At 44.2% G+C, this 25,029-nt stretch overlaps 1 protein-coding gene across 1 annotated transcript; it reads left to right on the top strand.

Annotated features, from left to right (window-relative positions):
- Positions 1-13,993: 13,993 nt before the first annotated feature.
- polr2a (RNA polymerase II subunit A) lies at positions 13,994-24,133 on the top strand. The gene is made up of 29 exons (XM_083910872.1): positions 13,994-14,244; positions 15,039-15,171; positions 15,251-15,387; positions 15,465-15,638; positions 15,734-16,015; positions 16,131-16,292; positions 16,382-16,602; positions 16,690-16,822; positions 16,944-17,068; positions 17,220-17,430; positions 17,515-17,724; positions 17,810-17,978; positions 18,642-18,736; positions 18,828-19,031; positions 19,123-19,345; positions 19,444-19,627; positions 19,764-19,935; positions 20,024-20,129; positions 20,258-20,463; positions 20,560-20,823; positions 20,910-21,117; positions 21,206-21,306; positions 21,392-21,496; positions 21,582-21,764; positions 21,853-22,056; positions 22,159-22,345; positions 22,450-22,563; positions 22,655-22,804; positions 22,940-24,133. Exons 1-29 carry the CDS (start codon positions 14,158-14,160, stop codon positions 24,088-24,090), a joined length of 5,901 nt encoding a protein of 1,966 aa, XP_083766998.1. The 5' UTR covers positions 13,994-14,157; the 3' UTR covers positions 24,091-24,133.
- Positions 24,134-25,029: the final 896 nt, after the last annotated feature.

Consider the following 25,029-nt stretch of genomic DNA (forward strand, 5'->3'; position numbering starts at 1 on the left):
GGAGGGTGTATATGAGCACATGAGGGTGTGCATGAGTGGGAGTGGGCATCGTTAGAAAAACAGCTACTGAACTCTCCACAACCCCCCAGCCAAGAGAGCATGGTGGAGCCAGCCAGATGGGATAGAGGGAGGGAAGAAAGGAGGGAGGAGGTAAGCAGAAGGGAAGTTGGTATGGGTCGAGGAGTTTTTGAGCAGAGGTGGCAGTGGTGGTTGTGCAGTGAGTATGGGAGGTAGGGGTAACTTCAAACACATCTCCTCATGTTCACATTTCATGGTTTCCTTGTCTTTGTGATCCCTCTCAGCATGACTGACTGCGTTGGCCCCTTCTCCTCTCTCCCTCCCCATGTGTAAACCGTCGTATCGTGGTGTCTTTGCATGCTGCTCCACGCACCAGCGAACATGCCCATGTCTAAATGCTATTCCCTCCATGGTCTGTTAGCGCTCAACCCAGCACATAATTCCCATAATTCTACTCAGTGCAACAAAATCACAGGACGCTTTGAAAAGCTCTAAGGCCAAATAAGTTCCCCTGGAGAGTAGAAACACTATACCAGTGACCTATTGGAGGTAATTTCCCCAAAATCATTTTCAATTTCATACAGAGTCCCAGTTGAAGGGGGCGTGTTAGTGCCACTGGAGTTCTCTGAAACCACCGAGACGCATTTGCACATATTATCATTAATGGCATGATTAACTATGGCAGGCCCTGCACCAGTTTTATGAACACAACAACATCAACATCCTTTATGTTGCGGTATTTAAAAAAAAACAAAAAAACAAAAAAAAACAACTACATCATATAAAAGAAGCCAATCAGACTTGCACGCATGCTCTTTTATACTTGTGACAACAACAGAGCATTGCATCACAACACCAAACTACACTCGTATCGTCTGACCTATGACCCATAGCAGTGTGGATCACATTTTCCATACATTGAGCTCAATGTATTGGCTTGGCATTCATGGACACCAGGAATGTGCATTAGTTGGCAGCAGATGCTGTTGTTTTGGAAAAAAAAAGTGAGTCTTATGGAAGCAACAGTGGGGTTGTGACATCAACATGCCCTCTGCTGCTCCATGAGAGACAACCTCTAACGAAACGGCATGCTGGTAAAATGGAGGACAAACTGGGCTGGCCAAATTTAGGAAAAAGACAGAATCAGTCAGTGGAAAATCAGATGTTTACCGTCGTCTATGCAAGTTTTCTCCCTGAAACACTTCTTCTAATGTTGTTTATAAGTTGATGGGCAAGGGTGGACTGGCCCACCATGTTAAGACCCCAACAACAATGCTCACATCATGTTGAACGCCTGTTTTGACATGTGACTGACTGTCCCTCAACTCACCTGTGGTGAATCACAGAGACGCAAGAGGCTGTGATGAATTAAAAGTTTTATCACAGCCTCAAAACGAGTCATCACTCTTGAAAAAGAATTGCGTGGTGCGCCAGCGACAGAGCGGAGGATGAGGGAGACAAGGCCTGTTACTGGCACACACACACAGACGCACGCACACACAAATATGTCTCCACAAACACACTGCACAAATACACACACCCACCAACACTCACGCCCCAGCACACGCACACTATAATAAAAAACCTTTTCCTCCTCTTCATGTGTGAAGCAACTACAGCTACAGCAGCAGAGTGAAGCAGAAAAACAAGCAGGAAAACAACAGAATTCAGCCTCTCTTCCTCTAATTCTCTCTGTCTGTCTCTCAGGAAGGCAAGCATACAAGAAAACGTACCTCGGAAAACCTCCTGCTGCATCTCTGCTGCGATGTGTTCTCTCCCCTCACACTCCCTCTCCCTCTCTCTCTCTCCCCCTTGCTCTGTGTATGCGCACGTCTGAGTGTGTGTGTGTGTGTGTGTGTGTGTGTGTGACAGAGCGAGAGGGAGAGAGAGTGAGAGCAGGGAGAGGCGGTGCACACACACACATACAGGCAGCAGTGTGTGAAGACAGAGGGCAGGAGTGATTCTCACACTCAAACTTGCTTGCTCTCCCTCACTCACTCCCCTTTTCTAGCTCTCTCTCTTCTCTCACTCCAGTTTATGCCTCTGACACACGATTCTTAGTATTTTTTTGCTTTTTTTTACCCCAGCAAGTGACCCCCCCACCCCTTTCCTCCCCTCTCCTCCCACCTCACTGAATCCAATCTTCTTTTTATTTGGAAGTGTTGTTCCCTCTCTCCCTCTGTCTCTCTCTCTCTCTCTCTCTCTCTCTCACACACTCTCACACACACACACACGCGCGCGCGCACACACACACACTACTTTATATACACAAAGCCCAGCGATAGGGAGAGGGCGGGAGAGGCAGAGGGAGACATAGTGGGAGAGCAAGCAAGCAAGAGGACGCCATTTAAGCAGTTTGTTACGAGCACTGCAAGTCCCCAAAATGGCTGAAAACAAACAGGAACCACGCCAACTCACAAAACCTGGGCACAGGGACGCGAAGACAGTGAGACTGTGAGAGGAGTGTGAGCGAGGGAGACGCAGAAAGTCGGACAGAGAGAGGGGACAAACTGGTGCTGGTCTAACGGTGGATGGAAGCAGCCTGTTAAACAAGTATAGTTGAGGGGAAAATGTTGGGCATTAAAGGGGCACTCCAGTGATTTAGCACTGTACTTTGATAAACTTTAGCTACTCAATGGAGCCTGAATATGGACAGATTTGTCAAAATCAATGCAACAATCGTTGAGATATCCTGACTTTAAAGTCTCGTAGTGTGGGCCATGCTCCAAAACCACTGAAACCTACAATTTCCATGATGCACGATCTTTCATTAGACTCCCCCCGCCTGGCTAATGTCCACATCTTTCAAACTCCATGACCTTAGTCTCTAATCCTGAACGGCATCATCCATAACAGCACTGTTTGAGAACATGCTAACAGGTTGAGTTGGGAGGACCGTATTCCTTCAAGAAACACAATTCAATTGAGGAAGGCTGGTGTGGCCTATCAATCCATGGATTTGCCAAAACATACCAGTGTGGTTTATGGTGCCATAAGAAATTACTTTACAGCTTTGGAAAGTTGTCAGCATGACAGTAATTCTATCCCCCCCATTTTGACCGGGAACACATGCTGCTTGTGGCGCACAAATTGCAGATACATTTGCAGTCCTACAGGGCCTTTTTGTGAGGAGTGGCATTTGATACGTGTCTGAATTAACAGAGGATTATTGAAAGTGCGGACCTTCCACATTTTCGGTGGTCCAAATGGGGGGCCAGAACATGATAATACAGAGATAAAAACAGAGGTAATGACTCATATTTTCCATGTAAAGCCTAGATCACAGTACCCAATTTCCAGCCGGATAAACCACGTGTGGACAATTTCTGCAAGTCATGACCTGAACTGACGTGTGATCTGCAGAATTTGCCACATCTCAAGCGACCCCAGCATCAGAGACCAGAATGAGGTGATGGCAGCTGAAAGCCAAACGGAATTTCAACCACACTTCACCAGAGAGGAGAAGGAGAAGAAAAAGAGAAGTGTGACATCTAAAAATGCGACAAGCGTCACAGACAGCACTGCTTCAGTCAATGTAGGCTTGGCTTCACACGGTATTTTGACTTGTCACATGCATGAGCGTGAACTCATAGTGAATGCAAAAATACTGGGGTGCGCGGCGATCCTCCAACTACTCAAAGTTGAGTAGTGTGAAACTGGATTATGGTAAAACATGGAAAATCAGTTATAAGTCTCTAAGACACAGCTACAGGTGGACAGATAGAGACAGAAACAGCGATTAACCTCTCTCAGGAAGGATAGTGCGAGTCTGTAGATCAGTGTTTCTCTGCTCCAACACATCTGATTCAAACAAATGGGTCGTTATCAGGCTTCAGCAGAGCTTACTGATGAGCTGACCATTTGAATCGGGTGTGTTTGAGCAGGAAAACGTGAAGGACAGTGGCTCCCCAGGACCAGGAGAAAGAAACCCTGCTCTTGTCTTAAAACTACAAATCACAGGCTTCCACTCTGTTTTGCAAAACATGCCAGAGGGCCCTTAACAAAACAATGGCCCAAAAGCACGCTCATCAAGGCCTGCAGCTGAGTATCAGTTATGATTCATTCGTAACCATGAAAAATGCCTGACAACAAGCGCTCTTGTCCGTTATGGTGACTCTTGGCCATGCTCACCATGGTCAGTGGAAAGTCCACATATCTATGTTCTCCCTCCGTTGGCCCTGAACTACTTAGTAGCTTTAGATCAGGAGGAATTCTTTCAGCTTGAACAAGAAAGAAGAAAAATGAGAGGAGGGATGGAAGAATGTTCCAGTGCTGTTATACGACAACACCATCATACTTCCCACTGTCCTTTTGAGTGGAAGTGCACCCCCCACCACCCGGTACCCACCAACTGAACCTTGACGCCAACAACCCACCCTCCTCCTACTCTTTCCCTGCCCTTTCCCTCTCTCCCTCTTTTTCATCACTCTCTCACCCTCATTGTACACAGCCACACTTGTCTCCATGGGAACCACTCTGTGATTGGGTGTTGTTCCTGTGACCTCTATGGGTCTTGGAGTTGGAACTCCCCCCACCCGGCCCACCCGATGCACCCCTGCACGTTTTCAAAGCATGCTGCTTGCGTGTGGACGGTGCATGTGACAGCAGCTGTGAGGGTTTTCAGGACTGGACTGTGTAAAAACCTACGATCACAACTACAAGTACTAACAATGCCTAAAATGTGGAGAAATGAAAGGAGCAACATGCGTGAAACAGATTACCCACTGGCAAAGACAATTGGGAGTTTATGTACCAGGAGTGCAGCCACTTGGTCCACACATGTACATGTGCGCTGGCACTGTCCCATGGCTGTGGCCAGCCACCGACTCTGTATTCAGAGGCACCCCTGCTGTCCAGGCGTCCCATTCATGGATGTTCGGCGAAACGTGATCATAGCTTTTCATGCTGTGCTACCAAGCGACACACGCACACACACACACACATCTGAATTTACCAAGATGTGGAACTAAGGAAGCCATCTTGCATCCTGTAACAATATGCCACTATGAGGAAGAAAACAAAAGCCAAAAATGAGCAGGTTTCAAGAATGATAAATATCATTGTATTTATAAAACGCTTTTCTAGACTTGATGACCACTCAAAGCTGTTTTTCACTACAGTTTGGCCATTCACTCATATTTCCATACAGAATATCTATGAAGGTTATTTCCTATCATTCACACACTTCTTATCCAAGGACACATCGGCATGTAGACTAGCAGAGCTGGGAATCAAACCCACAACCTTCAAGGTGAAACACGACTCGCTCTACCATTTAGCAACTACAGGGTTTCTCACTCCCAGTACTGGGAAGCCACTGTCGTGCATGTTTTAGGCGTTTCCCTGCTCAAACACATCTAATTCAAATGGTCAGCTCATCAGTAAGCTCTGCTGAAGCCTGATAACGCCCCATTTATTTGAATCAGGTGTGAATCAGGACAGTGGCTCCCCAGGACCTGGAGTGAGAAACCCTGAGCTACTACAAGAGGGTGGCATAAAGAAGCAATAAACACAACATGCTAGGTCTGAAGCATAACATTAAGGAGGGTATACAGGCAAAATAATAGACATTACTATAAAACAAGTTTTGTATTTGTAGCCTTTGAATAAGCGCTTTATACTTAATGTATGCATGTATGGTAGATTTTTTTTCGTGTCCGTCTTTAGCAAATCTTCCCACGATAATGAGTGAAAAGCATTTTGGTATTTTGATTTAACCTGCAGGCATTTGCTTCGGCTAGTGTCTCAAGACCAGAGCTTTGAATCGAGCAAAATCTTTGCTGCAGAAATAAATACTGTGATTGATGAAGGTGATGGAAAGGAGTCTACTAGCTACAGTAAGCCGGCTGATCAGTGGCTACAGGAAAAGTGAGCCGTTTTCAGATGTCAAACCAAACCACAATTTTGGTCAGCAGCCAGGAGACTGTTGACACAACTGTCAGATGGCTACGGAAATCCATTCATATTATTTATTATTTTATCCGTATTATTCTGTCCAGAGCACAATGTACTATTGTGAAGGATTACTTTGGGAAACGGTCCTTGGTTTCATCAGTGAGTGAATGTTTTTCACTCTTGCTCATGTCTGAGCATTTCGAAAAAAAAATAAATGGATCTTGTGCTTTTTATAAATAGTGCAAACATGTGAAACTGCATCACATGAGAATAATTAGTTTGACGAATATAAGAGGAAGAGCCAATTTTGAGTGATTTATATATATTTAGGTTGAATTCTTACGATTAAGGATATGTCTGTGTGTGCGTGCTTGTGTGTGTGTGTGCGTGCGTGTACAGGCCCTGAGGCATGCTCCAGCACTAGTAAACATACTCAGTGATCTCAAAGAAGCGATGACTAACCTGCTCTCCAGCTGACTTGGACCCATATCAAAGTGAGAAGTCTTGAGGAGTTCAAAGGTCAGTGGTTTCCTTAAAGAGGAAGCTGTGGCTTTACGAAGACGATGCAGCGAATCCTGCGTCTGTGGCCTGCACTTAGAAAAGTGAAGACAGAGATGCGGAATGAAACCGCAGCACATACATTATGTTTAAGTACATGTACAGATTGGCATGACATATGTTTACATTTGGAGCCAGACACCACACAAATTAAACAGTGTTTAAGGCCCCCCCGCTGTGTCTGACAGACACAGAGGCGGTGCTTGCATGCTGGAGCATGTATTTATTAGCCAACGCTTCTCTGCTGTTTACTAAAATTGGGACGACACCTCAGATACATGGAACAGAAGAACCTCCCAATAAACAGCTCCCATTAGATGAACAGTCACTGCAGTTGAGACGTTTCAAGTGAATCACTCTTACTCGTGACTATCTAGAGTTGCAGAGATCTTACATGTCAATAAACTCCTAAAACTTTCACAAGAGGGGTTGAAAGCACCCTTCATGGCTAAGATTTCAATGACTCATCAATCCAAATTTGGTTTATTTTTTACATTATATATATATATATATATATATATATATATATTAATAAATTAATATATATATATATATTTTAACAAAGTCTAACTTTTCTCATAAAGCCTCAAAGTGTCATCCTGACACATCACAGGGTGGAAAAAAAACCTGTCTAATAAAATATTATACGAGACCTCAAGGCGACCCAGCTTGGCACACGTGAAGAAGACTTCGACTGTGCCAATAAACATTTTAATATTTGCATTCTCTCTCACATGGAAACATGTCAATCCACATGGCACTACGAACCATGTCTTACTTTCAAAGATATTTTACGCACAATTGCTTTTTTAAAGCTTTATGAGGCTATGCTATGTAACACCATAATGACAAGCTGTAACGTTGTCTTTATGTGTACCATCTCTTGATATATATGTGTATCCTATGTAGCGTATGAAGGCATATATGAATTTCATATACAGAGAACTTGAAATCTGTAACAAAAACGGTCACACATTCTCAGCTTTTTAAGCTGAGTTAGAGAAGTTTACACACATTAAAATGGCGATATAATCGCCAGACTTCCCAGGTAATCTTGACAAGTAAAAAGCTGACTAAACTTGTTTAGAAAATAACTCAATGGGCAGATTTATAGTATCAGATGACAGATGTTTTTTCATTACCCGGAATTCGACAGGCCTGCTGCAGGTCCATGAAGCAGTCACACTGAGCTGAAACAAGGATGGTTGTGTGAGCGGCGCAGCACTGCTGAGTCACACAAACTGTCCCTGGGCACACAAGAGATAAAATGCAAAAAAAGGGGGTAATGAACGGGTTTTAGCCACATGTGCGTGTTATAATCGACATGGAATTCATAATTAATTTGATACGCAACAAACCACTGGCTAAATAAAGTTGTATAACAGGGAAGAAAAAAAGCAAAGGAGGAGAGGAAGAGAGGGTTTGTAGTGTGGACGTTGCCAAAGGAGAATGGAAAGGATAGGTGGAAAATCATCAGGGAGGGGTGGCTGATACGGTCGTGGAAGGGTGTTTGTGGACGGCTGTTTTTTCCACTGCCAGAGAGAGAGAGAGAGCGGCTAAATCAAATTAATTAGCTTCTTCATCTCCAGGCAGCTACTCAGGCATGCTGTACTGGCGAAGACGGACATTTGTAGGAAGAAAGAGGGGGCTGTGTGCAAAGGAGAATGGGAGAAAGCCAGATAGTCCATGGTGGAGGTGAAAAGCCTGCTGTGTATGTGCGCCATTCAGGAGGACGGGCAGCAGATGGGAGGGGTGCATAATTCTCTGATAAGCGTGAGGGTTGTTTTGCTGGAGCCTGTGTTGAGGAGGAGGAAGTGGCTGCGTGTTGGCTGAGGCTGTGCACTGCTGCGCTTCGGGGCGATGGTACTTCCTGTTTCGAGACAGCCTGTATTTTGAAGGCACTGTAAACAGCCCTGCTTCTCTGCACGACACTTTAAATAGCACACAGACGCTTCAATCAGAACCTTCCGGAAACACAAGGAGCTAAAAAAAAAATCTTGCAAAGACAGACAGAAAAGTACAAAGGGTTTAAAGTGACAGAAGTAGGGTGAATTTGTCTAAAGATCAAGCGGAAAATTATTAATCACTGTTTACAACCGGACAACAGAAGAAAGGGGAAAGGAAAGCAGTTAAGAGGGAAGAAAAGCGTGAGACAGATGGTCAGGGGCTATGGCATCATGCCAGGGGAAACAGTGAAACTGAACACAAAAAAGTGAAGACAGAGAAAGGGAGCAAAGGCAAGTTGGACATCGAGGAGAGAGCCAGTACAAACAGCATGTGCCATCTATGAGGGCAAGAGAGATGGAGGGAATGGAGCAAGGGTGAGAACAAAAAAGATGGCTGAAGAGAGCATGAGAGACTTTACGAGGAAGGTTTGAGCATAAGGGAGAAGGTTCTGTAAAGGCGAAACAGCAAGCATGCGAGTACGTAAGGCTGAACTGTGCATAAAAAAAAGGGAAGAGGCCCAGAGGAGACACGTTATATAAATAAAAAGTGGGGACAAAAATAGGATACATGGCAAAGGAGACTCCAGACAGCACAAGGGGTCAAGACCTTGGGAGAAGAGAGCAGTGGACAGGCCAGTGGAGCAGGGTTGCCCAGATGAGACTTGGCTGCACTACATGAGACCCAGATTAGCACTAAAGCCGATTGCAACACAAGGTGGGATTAAGAGCAATTAATTTAGCACCCAGATAGTTCCAGGAAGAAGCTGAAAGGACTAATACAAAAAAATGGATCGGCTGCAAATCTCTGCTGTGTCCTGTGAGTCAAACAGTACAGTAGGTGACTGAACACCGACTTCTCTCCACTAGTTTTTGTAGATGAGTTCAAGTAGATCAGAAGTTGGAGGGCCTAATGCTCGGAGCGCATGGGTGATAAAGGAATGATAAGAAAAGACAACAACTGACAGGCGCTGAAATCAGCCAAAACAAGCACCCAAAGAACAGGACATTCTCTTGCGAACAGAAATGGGCTGGCCTGTTCCAGTGGACTCAGTGAGCATGCCTCCGACCCTGCGTCACCAATCTTTATTAAAAACAAAATCCTGATGAAAAGCTTGAGGCAAAATACAAACTGACACATATTTCTTTTGTTCAAATTACAATGGGTGAATCACTTAAATGACAAATTTCATTTTGAGGCTGTTGTTTACTTTGATTGTGAGAGTGAAATTGGTGCTTTTCACACCATAAAAGGCCCAGAACCAGCTTCACAAACTTTAATATGCCCTACAAAATCCGTATCATCTGGTCAGCAAAAACATTTTATCTTAGCAATATCATAACAGCCTGATGGAGATGTTGCCGTTTGTAACTAATATCCAGGCACATTTGCTCGTCCCACCACGCTTTCCATCTGCCCGTCTCTCCCTCTCTTCTTGTTCAGTGTTACTTTATTGTGTTACAAAGCTCCTCCCTTCCCTACCTCCTCACCAACCCCTGTAAACGTACACACTCACAGTCATACTCTGACATCAGACAAGGGCTCCCCCTACAGACAAACCAAATCCAGGCCCTTTTACAGGAAGTCATGTGTTCGATGTTTTGAAACAACATATGTGAATATCAATACAACACATGAATATGATAACATGGGTACGCAAGTATAGATAAAAGAAATGTCTTGTCTAACGGACTAATGTAACAACAACATAACACCCCTAACCAAACTTTTACTCTTCACTGAGACCTTGTTTGAAATGGGGATTTTGTTTAACTGACTTGGATTGTTATTTTAAACCAATTAAAATTGCAATTTGTGTTAATAGTAATAAAATATATATTCTACAAAGTCACCATATTTACATCCTGCAGTCAATCCTACAAAATACTGTGACTATCAGAAGTAAAATAGCTCATTAAATGGATTGTTTATTTGTTATCGTTATAGTATCATTTATCATTATTAATGACGCAATACGCCACAGCTTTTTTTTGAAAGTTTTTTATCTTTATGTATGTAAAGAATGTCACACAATGACGTACTTTACAAAATAAGTGTTTGGCATGTAGATCTGCCAGTAATATCAATCAATTATATTTCAGGAATTTATGAAGCGTAGAAATAAGGGTTCCAAATGGGGTCCTTCTACAAGGGCTGAGGTTCTACCTGGAAATATTTGCTTCTGAAAAACATTTTTAAAACCCCTTTCCTGAATAAAGGATTTTAAAAGGGTTCTTGGTAGAACCCTCCAAATGTGTTCCAGGTGGAACCTTTATAAATAGGTTCTTACTGGAGCCAAAAAAGGGTTCTCCTATGAGGACAAGCAAAAGAACCTTATATGGTTCTACTTAAAATATACATTTCTAAGGGTGCAGTCAATAGCTAAAGGAGCATAAGAATGGTTTTAGATGTTGGCCTGCTCTTACACACCTCCTTCCAATGGTCAGCCATTCATTCGAATCATGTGTATTGGAGCAGGGCAACATCTTAAATATGCAGGGAAACATTGGCTTACAGGTTACACCTTCATACCAACGCTGTAACATTCAATTTTAAAAAGGATGATGATTCACAATCCAGCCTTCAACAGGTTGGTGGATATTAAAATATTATTTAGCAAAAGAACTTTACCATTTATATCAATAAAAATGTAGTGGTGTGGGTAAAGTACCTGAACTCTGAAGCCTATGCACCAACCTCCTTGTAGCAGCAGAGGGAGCAGGACTGGTGGCCTTGTGGGGCCCACTTCTGTACTGGAAACGTGGTTACTCTTGAATATCTTTGCAATGGTGATGATTCCCAGTTTGAGCCAGAGGAGGGAGCCAACTGCTCTATAATAGATCCTTTGTATAGTCATTGGTATTGCATGGCACATGGTGAACAAAGTGATTTACTGTCAAATTCCTCTGTGTATATCAAAATTGACATGCATGCCATTTTACCAATTTGTCATAATTTTAAACACGTTTTTTTTTTTTATTTACTCCATAAGGACACTGCAGACGTACCATCTAGCCTTGCCTCTGGACTTGAAAGATGCTCTCCTCTTGGGGACCTGCCAGAAAGACATGATGGCAAAGAGGCTTGTTCATGCTGGCAGGGAAGCAGCATATACACAGAAAGCAAAACCAGCCACAATCCACTAGAGTAATTGTTTTACACAAATTACTGTGTTAAAAAGAACTTGGAGGAGCCCCAAAGGGGGAAAAAAATCAACCCAGTCAAACATGTTGGTTCAGTCTCTTTATTTAAAGTCAGTAAAATTAAACCATTGTTTAAGCAGTGTTACACAGTCATTTCATGTTAAAATCAACTACACCATCCCATCGTCAGATTATGCAACCAATGTAAGGAGATATTGTGAGGTGGCTAAGGCATTGTGTCTAGTTTTTGCTTGTACTTCCTATTCCCGTTATTGTAAACACACAAAGGGACGAAACCATTTTAAATTGTGCAGCTTTAAAATTGACTTCACATTGACACAAATTGTACCAGTATCATTTTAGACATTTGAGAATCAGCAGCAACCAAACGTTTATACTTTACTTACCTTGGGTGTAACACACAAGACCTCACCAGATTTATCTACAGGCTTATTTAGTAAATAACCGCCTCCAAAAAGAAGACTGGTGCTGAAAACGATGTCTTCAACGGTTGCTTATTACAACGGACTTACTTTTTCAATAACAGTCACATGCACGTAGTTAGCTAGCAAAATGGCTTCAACTTTCGACACCGACGAGGAGTCTAGACCGTTGAAATAATGACTCGATACCATTTGTTTCGACAATTTAGCTCTACCTCTTCACAATACAATGGGAACAATTTAACGTTTCGTACTTCGTATAGCAAGCAATTCGATATTGTGAAATTTGCGCAGCTATTAACATAGTCTAGTAAGTCAACAAGAATACTCCAGTCTCCATCTTTCTCGTTCACAAGAAAATAGTCAACCACCGCCATGTTGGACGCTAATGGAGACCTAGCAGCTTTATGCTAGCAGAGACACAGCATTTATTTATTCTGAATGAGTCAAAAGGCTGAAATTTCCATTATCACTGTAAAAATACACACATACGTACGTTTAAACACGACCGTAGATTGCGGCTTACATAACCAGGGATTTAATTAGCTAATAATTAACTGGTGAGAAACTAACGAACGGTTTGTCCATTAACGTGTAGGTTTGACTTACTGGACTGGACGCACACGAACATATTCACATTTTATATATATTTAAAAAAACACAAAGCAAAGCTTAATTCATTATACATAATACATTGGATGTGTGAAATGACAGAGAGACAGTGAAGAACATACCGTCGTTAATGGCGAAGAAGTCCGACTTTAAAGCTAACAGCAACATTTCAACGAAGCATAAATACCAACATCGGACTTTAAATTAGCGACTGGTTTGTTGCTACCACGTAATCTTCACAGTTTGTAGTAACTGAATTTTAGAAGACAACTTAACAGAAAGCTAACAAATATTACTTCACCGCCAAAACGACGGCATTTGCGATTGCTTTTAAAACGTGGCCTACAACTAAATTTCACTCGTAAAGGAACATAACGAAGACGTAAAAACAAGCGAATGATACAGTCAGACACATATTCACCATATGACACATATTGGTCAAAAAATAGTCAAAAAATCTGAAAACACGCGAGAAACTAACACTCCAGGCTTCTCCCATACTTTCCTGTAGGCCGCGCGGAAAATTCAGTCCTCTGGCCGGACATCGTGTGCAGGTGAGTCCGAGGCTTGCAACAAAAGTCCCAGAGATCCAAAAATCCACAAGTTAAAAAAGCGGTTCGTCGACGGGCCCCTATTATAGCTAGAAAAATAATCCGTATTAAAGTGTTTTTGAGACGAAAATGTCATGTATTTCGACAATTTTCCAGTTTCATAAACGGTCTTTTACAGGCCTCAGCCCTGAGCCACTTTTCTTAGAGCCCAGGCTGATCCAGAGCGAGACGAACGAGACAACAGAGATTTTTTTTATTTTTGCTCTCTGGGAAGAATTCAACATCGGCAGCGTTCGGGAAACATCGGAAACGGGGAGGGTTGTGTTGAAATTATTCCAAGAAGGCTCAATTCTTAGCACCTATTGGTGCATTATTATCTTCTACTCAATATGAATGAGAAGATGAGCGAATAGGGAGCATTGTAATTTAATATTCATATTTAGTATGCAAATTAGCAATGGCACCGCCTACGCTATTTTAACAAAGCCAATAATGGCGAGTTAGGAACGGATCAACGCCCGCCCTCATTTTTCATTCGTTTACGAAATCCAACGCGGAATTGTATTGGTTGTACGCATGATAAAAGGACTTGTTTACGTAACTGTATTAAACAGCCAATGGGCGTTTTACTACGTATACCTATGTCCCGCCCCACAAAGACTCTGTCCCTGTCCTTTTGAGTGTGAAACCCCGTAGTAACACTCAGTCTATATAAACAAGCGTTGAGCAGCTTAACGTTCAGAAGCGCTCAGAGCGCTCCAGAGTGTAGACCAGGAAAAGGGAGGGGGACAGTCGGTAGCTAGCGAAGTCAGGATCAAAGTACAATTAATTACGTTATAAAGGCAAGCGACAGCTGAGGTCCCTGGGATATCGCCTTCGGAGACTATCCGGTCACCGTTGGCGGCCTGACCAGAGCCGAGGTGCCGAGTTAAAGGCTGTTCCTGCTCACAAAGCGGCGTGCCGAGGAAGGACGCGTCTCTTTGAATAGACAGGATGCACGGACCGCCCTCCGGCGACAGCGCATGCCCATTGCGCCTGATCAAGAGAGTTCAGTTCGGCGTCCTCAGTCCAGATGAGCTTGTAGGTTTTCTTTATGGGGATCTTTTTTGTGAAATATCTGACACATCATGCACACGTTACTTTTAACAATTAGTTTACTTATCTTGTAGATTAAACATGTACACGGTTCTGTTTACAACGAAGATGCTTGCTGTTGCTGTTAGCCTAGCCTAGCTAGCTGTATCAGGCTAGTGGAGCTTGTGCTAATTAGCATGTAGCAGGAAGTTCGAAAAAACTTAAAGCACTACATTATTAAAAAAGATCAAAGCTATCACATGAATTAAACCCCCTTTGTATTTATGCAGTGTAACTGTTAGGCCCACCAGTAAAAGCAATCGTGTTTATTTTGTAGCTATTTGTTGTGGACAAGTGTTATGTTTTACCTCTGACCGCATTGTAACAAAGGTTAGGTTTTTTCACCCGAAATTTAAAAAAAAAAAATAAAAGGTTAAAAAATGGATATGCATGATTTTTTTAATGAGCATTGTGTGTCTTGTAGGAATAAAGGATACAGCAAATTAGCCCAGAAAATGTTTTCACATGCAATCACTAGACAAACTGACTTATCAACATATTGATTTTCATCGTTTACTGTTTACAGATGTGTCATTTAACACTTTATATGTAACACTGATGCAACACTTATTAGTGGTAATACAATTTATCACCACTTGATAATTAAAATGTGTTATATTTCTATATGTGAAAGGTATGAACGAAATAGGTATGGTCATTCATATTCTAACACTGATGGTAAACAATAACTGTGTCCTGAAGCATCAAATTGAGTAAATGTTTGCCGTTTATCTCCATAGAAACGGATGTCCGTCACAGAAGGGGGGATTAAATACCCTGAAACAACAGAAGGAGGACGCCCTAAACTTGGTGGCCTCATGGACCCGAGACAGGGTGTCATTGAAAGAACTGGACGATGTCAGACATGTGCAGGTATATTTCCTGATAAGTTATGTTATTGATTGTTGACTGTTTTCTTGACTCTGTCTAAGTTAAGTGTTTGTTCCCTCAGGCAACATGACAGAATGTCCAGGTCACTTTGGGCACATAGAACTGGCAAAGCCAGTTTTCCATGTTTGCTTTATTACAAAGATAATGAAGGTTCTGCGATGTGTCTGCTTCTTCTGTTCCAAGCTATTAGTGGATTCGGTAAGTACACAGTGTTATGAGTTTGTACATGTAGTTATTTATTTGCACTCTAATTCGTTATTTGTTTTTATTTAAAGAACAATCCAAAAATCAAAGACATCTTGATAAAATCTAAAGGGCAGCCCAGAAAGCGTTTGACACACGTCTATGAGCTGTGCAAAGGAAAAAATATATGTGAAGGTGGAGAGGAAATGGATAACAAATTTGGAGTGGAGCAGCAGGAGAACGAGGAGGACCTCACCAAGGAGAAGGTATTTGGGTGTAGTCATAAGTATGTGTTCTCAACATTTTCTGTCTGTACTCTCCCATCTTACCTCAACTTTTCATTTTTTGTGACCAATTGCAGGGTCACGGTGGCTGTGGGCGCTACCAGCCACGCATCAGACGCTCCGGCTTGGAGCTGTACGCTGAGTGGAAGCACGTTAATGAGGATTCACAGGAGAAGAAAATCCTGCTTAGTCCTGAGCGCGTACATGAGATCTTTAAGCGCATCTCAGACGAAGAGGATGTCATCTTGGGCATGGACCCCAAGTTTGCCCGACCCGAATGGATGATTGTGACTGTGTTGCCTGTGCCTCCACTGGCTGTGAGGCCTGCTGTAGTGATGCAGGGATCTGCTCGAAACCAGGTAAGAGGCTCACAACGCTCATGTAAACATTTTAATCTCAGCATGACTCTTCTGATTTAATAAAGGTTACACTGAGAGCTTCACTGTAGGATAACAACTGACTTCTGTTTTAAAGGATGACTTGACCCACAAGCTGGCCGATATTGTTAAAATCAACAACCAGTTGAGAAGAAACGAGCAGAGTGGTGCAGCAGCTCATGTAATAGCTGAGGACGTCAAGTTGCTTCAGTTTCACGTCGCCACAATGGTGGACAATGAATTGCCAGGCCTGCCGAGGGTATGTGAGCATTTTTCAGTGCCTTAGATATCAGTGGCCAGTGGCTGTAGTGAATTTCTGTTATTTATTTCTATATCTTTTTCTACTAGGCAATGCAAAAATCTGGCCGTCCTCTCAAATCCATAAAGCAACGCTTAAAAGGAAAGGAGGGGCGAGTTCGAGGTAACCTCATGGGCAAGCGTGTGGACTTCTCTGCCCGAACCGTCATCACGCCAGACCCCAACCTGCAAATCGATCAAGTGGGCGTGCCGCGATCCATCGCAGCGAATATGACCTTCCCAGAAATCGTCACACCATTTAACATTGACAGGTGCTAAATTTCATTCAATGTGCACAAACTTGTATTCCACGAAGTTAAATTTGATGCCAGCTAATTAATTCCCATGGCTTCTTTTAGACTGCAAGAGCTGGTGCGAAGAGGCAACAGCCAGTACCCAGGAGCCAAATACATCATACGCGATAATGGAGACAGAATTGACCTCCGCTTCCACCCCAAACCCAGTGACCTTCATCTTCAGATTGGCTACAAGGCAAGATTAAACAAAACAATTCTATGTATATTAACATATATGCATAAGGAATGCCTTTTGTTACACAAAGATGTGTAATATTTTATTTCAATCTTAAAACGGATGTATTTTCTCTTTTTAGGTGGAAAGGCACATGTGTGATGGTGACATTGTTATCTTCAACCGGCAACCCACACTACATAAAATGTCTATGATGGGACACAGGGTTCGGATTCTGCCCTGGTCTACGTTTCGATTGAATCTCAGGTATCACGTGACCAGACCTCACTTGCATGTCACAGAAGTAATTTATTTAGCATTTGAAGAGTGCACTCTTCAGAATATTCCATACATTTTTACGTGTACAAAAAAAGAGGCTTCATCATCTCTAACATCCTATTCTCTTTTCTGCCTTCAGTGTCACTACCCCATACAATGCTGACTTTGATGGGGATGAGATGAACCTTCACCTGCCTCAGTCCCTGGAGACCAGGGCAGAGATTCAGGAGCTGGCCATGGTGCCGCGTATGATTGTTACGCCCCAGTCCAACAGGCCCGTCATGGGTATCGTGCAGGACACTCTCACCGCTGTACGCAAATTCACAAAAAGAGACGTCTTCTTAGAGAGGGTGAGGATTGTTGGCATCTCAGACAATAACCCCATTAATATGTAGTGTTTTTTTTTTTACTCACGTTACGTTTTGAACCGACAGGGTGAAGTCATGAACCTCCTCATGTTCCTGTCAACCTGGGACGGGAAAGTGCCTCAACCGGCCATTCTCAAACCGCGTCCTCTGTGGACAGGCAAGCAGATCTTCAGTCTCATCATTCCCGGACACATCAACGTCATCCGCACTCACAGCACTCACCCTGACGAGGAGGACAGCGGTCCATACAAACACATCTCACCTGGGGACACAAAGGTGCAAAACCCTAATTAATTAAGTGTTCAATGAATAGAAGTTGGTTTGCAATGCGAGGAAACTCACATTTATCTCATTCACATAGGTGATCGTGGAAAATGGCGAGTTGATCATGGGCATCCTGTGTAAGAAGTCTCTTGGAACGTCAGCCGGCTCCCTCGTCCACATTTCCTACCTGGAGATGGGCCATGACATCACCAGACTCTTCTACTCCAACATTCAGACTGTGGTCAACAACTGGCTGCTCATCGAGGGTAAAAACAAAAGAGATGAAATAACTTTTTATTTATTGTGCACAATAAAAATACACAAAAGATGGATGTAGTGAAGGGAGAAGTCCAAAACCTCACTGAACCAAAAAGAAGACGATATGCCTAGATTACGTTGATCACAAACGATTTATCTCACAAAAGTCATATTAGAGTATGTTGCATTATCTAATCCAAAACAAATACACACTACACAGCACTAATCTATCTCAATACATAAAAAGAAGGGATCAAAAAGCAGCTATGCGATGATGAGATAAAGCATCTGTTGAAACGAATTATAGTGGAAAGATAGATGAGAAAACTATTCCATAATTTGACACCCGTTAATCTTGAAGATAATTTCCTTCTGCAAGCCAGACATTTAGGACAAGTACTTTGTCCAATTTATATTACACTATGAAGGATGAGGATAATTTAAACTTTAGAGTTAGGAATGTGGATGCAGTTAGTAGGCACATGACTTATAATGGGTTGTTTTTACTTGCTAATATAGTCATTTTGTTCTTTTAAATTAAATACACACAAATTCAGGAATATTGTAGGTAATACTTGATATTATAGTAGTATTTAATGATAAACTTTACTGCTTATATTAATTATTATCATTATTTGACGTATTTTCAATTTTATTCACATCTCCTTCAGGTCATTCCATTGGTATTGGTGACTCCATCGCTGATGCCAAAACGTACCTCGACATTCAGAACACTATCAAGAAAGCCAAGCAGGATGTGATAGAGGTAAGCACAAAGACATGAAACGGCTGTACTTGCTTTTCATGGGAACTTTAGTGCAGAAAAGTTTAGTTTACCTTTGCTCTGCACCTCCCAGGTCATTGAGAAAGCCCACAACAACGAGCTGGAGCCGACCCCTGGTAACACACTGAGACAGACCTTTGAGAACCAGGTGAATCGTATCCTCAACGACGCTCGTGACAAAACGGGATCGTCCGCCCAGAAGTCTCTGTCTGAGTACAACAACTTCAAGTCCATGGTGGTGGCTGGTTCTAAGGGTTCAAAGATTAACATTTCACAGGTAAGATAAAGTCTGATGAATTTACACAGCTTTATCAAGAATGATATTTTAGATTTTTTCCTTTGTTGACCTCCGATCTATCCTCATACAGGTTATTGCTGTGGTGGGGCAACAGAACGTGGAGGGTAAAAGAATTCCCTTTGGCTTCAAACACCGCACACTGCCCCACTTCATCAAAGATGATTACGGTCCTGAGAGCAGAGGCTTTGTGGAGAACTCCTACCTGGCCGGCTTGACACCAACAGAGTTCTTCTTTCACGCTATGGGAGGCAGAGAGGGTCTGATTGATACGGCCGTCAAGACTGCCGAGACTGGTGAGTCGAAGCGTCCGATTGTCGAGGGAGCTTTTGTTGCCACAAAAAGCCTTTTAATGACCATTTTTAATGTGGAAACTCGTGTTTTGCCACAACAGGTTACATCCAGCGTCGTCTCATCAAATCTATGGAGTCTGTAATGGTGAAGTACGACGGCACGGTGCGTAACTCCATCAACCAGGTGGTTCAGCTGCGCTACGGCGAGGACGGCCTGGCGGGAGAGAACGTGGAGTTTCAAAATCTGGCAACAGTCAAACCCTCACACAAGGCGTTTGAGAAGAAGTGAGTCACACACACATTCCTATACTTGCATATATTAAACTATATTAGACTATATAGAACCTTATGTTTAAGATGTAAGACTTGACCTGGATTGCTAGAACCTTAACGTCTGTTGTATGTTGTCGACTCCGTGTAGATTCCGATTCGATTGCACAAATGAGCGCGCACTGAGGCGGATCCTGCAAGAAGACGTGGTTAAAGACGTGCAGACCAACGCTCATATACAGAGCGTTTTGGAGAGGGAGTATGACAAGATGAAGGAGGACAGGGACACCCTTCGAACAATTTTCCCCACTGGAGACAGCAAGGTGAGTGGTCGGATCCACGCACCACCTCTGTGGAATTGCGGTCGCTCTGTCACATGAACGAACAATTCTGATAAATCATTGTTTGTAGGTGGTGCTGCCATGCAACCTGGCCAGAATGATCTGGAATGCTCAGAAGATCTTTCGAATCAACATTCGGACCCCAACAGACCTGAATCCACTAAGAGTAGTCGAGGGTAAATACAGACTAGTCAGACTAGTATAGAATTAGAGCTTGAGGGGTTATGGCTCAAATGTTGTGTAAAGTGTAAATCTCTTTCGTGCCAATAATCTGAACCTCTGTGATGTGCATGTGGGTCTGCAGGAGTTCACGAGCTGAGTAAAAAGCTGGTGATTGTGAATGGGGAAGACCCGCTGAGCAGACAGGCCCAGCAGAACGCCACTCTGCTTTTCAACATCCACCTGCGCTCCACGCTGTGCTCCAAGCGCATGACGGAGGAGTTCCGCCTTTCGACCGAGGCGTTCGACTGGCTGCTGGGAGAGATCGAGACCAAGTTCAACCAGTCCATTGTAAGTGAAGCAAATTCATTCATGCATTTTCACATTAAACTATGGAGATAAGCTGTTATTTTTTTTATATTAATCAAAATTCCTCGCCTCCATCAGGCCCACCCAGGTGAAATGGTTGGTGCTCTGGCTGCCCAGTCGCTGGGAGAGCCGGCCACTCAGATGACTCTAAACACTTTCCACTACGCCGGTGTGTCAGCCAAGAACGTAACACTTGGTGTGCCACGTCTAAAGGAGTTGATCAACATCTCCAAGAGGCCCAAGACACCCTCACTTACCGTCTTCCTGCTGGGTCAGGCAGCGCGTGACGCTGAGAGGGCAAAGGACATCCTCTGTCGACTAGAGCACACCACACTGCGAAAGGTAAGGGTTTTTTTTTTTACATAGCCAAAGAAGCTAGTGAGCTTTTTGCATATGTCATGATTAATAATTTGCCTTTTTCCCCACAGGTGACTGCCAACACTGCCATCTATTACGACCCCAACCCTCAGAACACTGTGGTGGCCGAGGACCAGGAGTGGGTGAACGTCTACTATGAGATGCCCGACTTTGACGTGACACGCATTTCCCCGTGGCTGCTGCGCATCGAGCTGGACCGCAAGCACATGACTGACCGCAAGCTGACCATGGAGCAGATTGCAGAGAAGATCAACGCAGGTGGGTTACTCACGCATGCACACTCCTACTCTGAGAGAAGTGACGCTCTTTCTTTACTTAACGTCACCTTTCTTGCTTCTCTGAATAGGTTTTGGAGATGATCTGAACTGCATCTTCAACGACGACAACGCGGAAAAGCTCGTTTTGCGAATCCGAATCATGAACAGCGATGAGAACAAGTTCCAAGAAGTGAGTCGCGATGATACTTTTAACAGAGATACGACAAACTCAACTGTTGCATTATGAATCACACAGAACTGTTTTTCTCGTCTAGGATGAGGAGGTGGTCGACAAAATGGATGACGACGTGTTCTTGAGGTGCATCGAGTCCAACATGCTGACAGACATGACCTTACAAGGCATCGAGCAGATCAGCAAGGTAATGGAATCATCTACATATATCATACTGGCCCATTAGTTCTCGTCTGTAGCTCCAAGTCAACAGTGAATCTCCTGTCCCTCAGGTGTACATGCACTTGCCCCAGACTGACAATAAGAAAAAGATCATAATCACAGAAGATGGTGAGTTCAAGGCCCTGCAGGAGTGGATCCTCGAGACGGATGGAGTGAGTCTCATGAGAGTGCTCAGCGAGAAGGACGTGGACCCCGTCAGAACCACCTCCAACGACATTGTGGAGATCTTCACGGTACAGAAGCGAAATGGATATGTCTCAGTAAAGGAATGACTTTAAAAATGGCCTTGATTTTTCACTTCCACTGATTTCCCTTTCACAGGTCTTGGGAATCGAGGCTGTGCGAAAGGCTCTGGAGAGGGAGTTGTACCACGTCATCTCCTTTGACGGCTCCTACGTCAACTACCGTCACTTGTCTCTGCTCTGTGACACCATGACGTCCCGCGGTCACTTGATGGCCATCACGCGTCACGGCATCAACCGTCAAGACACAGGGCCACTGATGAAGTGTTCGTTTGAGGAGACGGTGAGAAAACACTAATTGAAAACTAATTTGATCAGTTTGTAGATCAAAGCTTGATGAAATTCCCTGCTTCAACCCTATGCTCTTTTTTGCATTATTGTCCAGGTGGATGTGTTGATGGAGGCATCGTCCCATGGAGAAAGTGACCCCATGAAAGGTGTGTCGGAGAACATCATGCTCGGCCAGCTCGCCCCGGCTGGTACAGGCTGCTTTGATTTGCTCCTGGATGCAGAGAAGTGTAAATACGGCATGGAGATTCCTACGAACATACCTGGCATCAGCGTGGCTGGACGTAAGTGGAGCGATTTCTTCAGTTATAATGTGTTCGCATGACGTTTATTGTAGGTATAATGCAAGAGCTTTGGTATTCATGTTCTGTTTCTTTCCTATTTGCAGCCACTGGAATGTTCTTTGGCACAGTGCCGAGCCCCATGAGTGGTATGTCGCCTGCCATGACGCCATGGAACACGGGAGCTACACCAGCCTACGGTGCCTGGTCTCCCAGTGTTGGTGAGTTAATGTCCAGATTTACTTACCTCATCTCTTTTTGCTGGTTTTCATTCATTCATTGACTCTTTTTTTTCTTCCTTTTCTTCTTCAGGAAGCGGCATGACCCCTGGGGCAGCAGGTTTCTCTCCCAGTGCAGCATCAGATGCAAGTGGCTTCTCTCCCGGCTACTCTCCAGCCTGGTCCCCGACTCCTGGGTCTCCAGGATCTCCAGGACCGGCCAGTCCATACATCCCATCTCCAGGTTAGACCATGTGGACTAAAAAAAAAAAATAATTACATCACAATGTATTTGGGAATTGATGGCCAAATAAATTAAGCAGATTCTATCCTATATACATTTTTTCTCAATTTAAAATGTGCCTGTTTTTATCTTTAGGTGGAGCCATGTCACCCAACTATTCACCCACGTCCCCAGCCTACGAGCCACGATCCCCTGGAGGCTACACCCCTCAGAGCCCAGGCTACTCCCCCACATCCCCCTCCTACTCACCGACCTCTCCCTCGTACTCCCCCACCAGCCCCAACTACAGCCCCACATCTCCTTCCTACTCTCCCACCTCACCCAGCTACTCCCCAACTTCTCCTTCTTATTCGCCCACATCTCCCTCTTATTCCCCGACGTCCCCGTCCTACTCACCTACGTCACCGTCTTACTCCCCCACCTCTCCGTCCTACTCTCCGACCTCGCCAAGCTACAGCCCGACGTCGCCGAGCTACAGCCCGACGTCACCCAGCTACTCTCCCACCTCGCCGTCTTACTCGCCCACTTCGCCTTCCTATTCTCCCACATCTCCCTCTTACTCCCCCACCTCCCCCTCATACTCCCCCACATCTCCTTCCTACTCGCCGACGAGTCCGAGCTACAGCCCCACTTCGCCAAACTACACTCCCACCTCTCCCAGTTACTCCCCCACCTCACCCTCTTACTCCCCAACGTCGCCCTCTTACTCCCCAACCTCTCCCAACTACACCCCGACCAGCCCCAACTACTCTCCCACCTCTCCGTCGTATTCCCCAACCTCGCCATCCTACTCCCCATCCAGTCCGCGCTACACCCCACAATCCCCCACCTACACACCCAGCTCACCCTCCTACAGCCCCAGCTCTCCTTCCTACTCCCCCACCTCCCCCAAGTACACCCCGACTTCACCCTCATACAGCCCCAGCTCCCCCGAGTACACTCCCACGTCTCCCAAGTATTCCCCTACTTCTCCGAAGTACTCCCCAACCTCGCCCAAGTACTCCCCTACTTCTCCCACTTACTCCCCGACAACGCCAAAATACAGCCCCACCTCCCCGACTTACTCCCCGACGTCCCCGACCTACACACCCACCAGCCCCAAATACTCCCCCACCTCCCCGACTTACTCCCCGACCTCGCCCAAGTATTCACCCACGTCTCCTACCTACTCGCCAACTAGTCCCAAAGGCTCCACGTACAGCCCCACCTCCCCCGGATACAGCCCCACCTCCCCAACATACAGCCCAGCCATCAGCCCCGATGACAGCGATGAAGAGAACAACTGAGGAGACACGGAGAAGGAGAGGTGCCTGAAGGAAGCCCATCACCTCATTGTGGTCACCTGAAGGACAGCACCTTTAACCTGCTGGAGGTGGTGGTGTTTTTATCCACCAGGAGTCCCAATTGTACCTTTTTTTTTTTTTTTTTCTAGGGAGAAAATCTCCACTTTTGGGACTTCTGTCTTTTCAAACCCCCCTCCCACTTGTTGCTAATCTGCGTCCCATTTCTAATAGTTGACATGTACACAGATTTATTTGGACTATTCAGTTTATTTAAGAAAGTTAACAACTATTCTGTGTGAATATAAATAAAGAAAATTTAAGAATTTAATTTAGGGAGGGGGGGTTTCTCTTGTTTGCGTTTGGTGACTTTGTAAACCTGTTTGCAGGAGGATCATGTTCATTAACTGTGGATGATGGGGTAGTGAGCAAAGGGGGGAGGACTTTAATTTTTCTTCACCTCCTCCCCGTTTCCCCCCACCACCAGTCTGAGTTTTTGTTTATTTTTGCCACTATGTCGACTGCTTTTTTCACTAACAGTTGTACAAAATGGTGCATGCTGTCACCAGGTTGTGGCGTCACTTCAGTTAAAAGGCGAAGGGCAAAGTGTTCAGTGCTCAGTTTGGCGTTTTCATTCCTCGAGACACTAGAGGGGGCAACCTTTGTCCTGTGAAACATCTTTTCTTTTAAGCAGAGATTGTCCAAAGAAACAGCACTTTTGGCCTCTCTATTTAAAAAAAGAAAAAAAAAACCTTACCCACTACATTAGTGTGAACTTTGTTCTTAATATGGCTGCTTTCTCACATGACTTGACCCAGTTTGACTGTGGTAGGGAAGCATCTGTATGCTCGATGACAATGGAAACATTTTTCCCTTTCCCTGCTTGTTCCATTTGATCATTTACGCAGTTTCATTCTCATTCTCTGTATCGTTGTTCTTTTAGTT

This window comes from Microchirus variegatus (genome assembly GCF_963457635.1).
Source record: "Microchirus variegatus genome assembly, chromosome: 2".
In the NCBI taxonomy this organism is placed as follows: Eukaryota; Metazoa; Chordata; class Actinopteri; order Pleuronectiformes; family Soleidae; genus Microchirus; species Microchirus variegatus.

Excerpts from the sequence above, each read along its gene's own strand:
- polr2a (XM_083910872.1), top strand. The coding sequence starts at position 14,158 with ATGCACGGACCGCCCTCCGGCGACAGCGCATGCCCATTGCGCCTGATC. Across the intron at positions 15,639-15,733 it reads AGGACCTCACCAAGGAGAAG|GGTCACGGTGGCTGTGGGCG; the intron begins GTATTTGGGTGT and ends GACCAATTGCAG. Across the intron at positions 17,069-17,219 it reads ACGTTTCGATTGAATCTCAG|TGTCACTACCCCATACAATG; the intron begins GTATCACGTGAC and ends TTCTGCCTTCAG.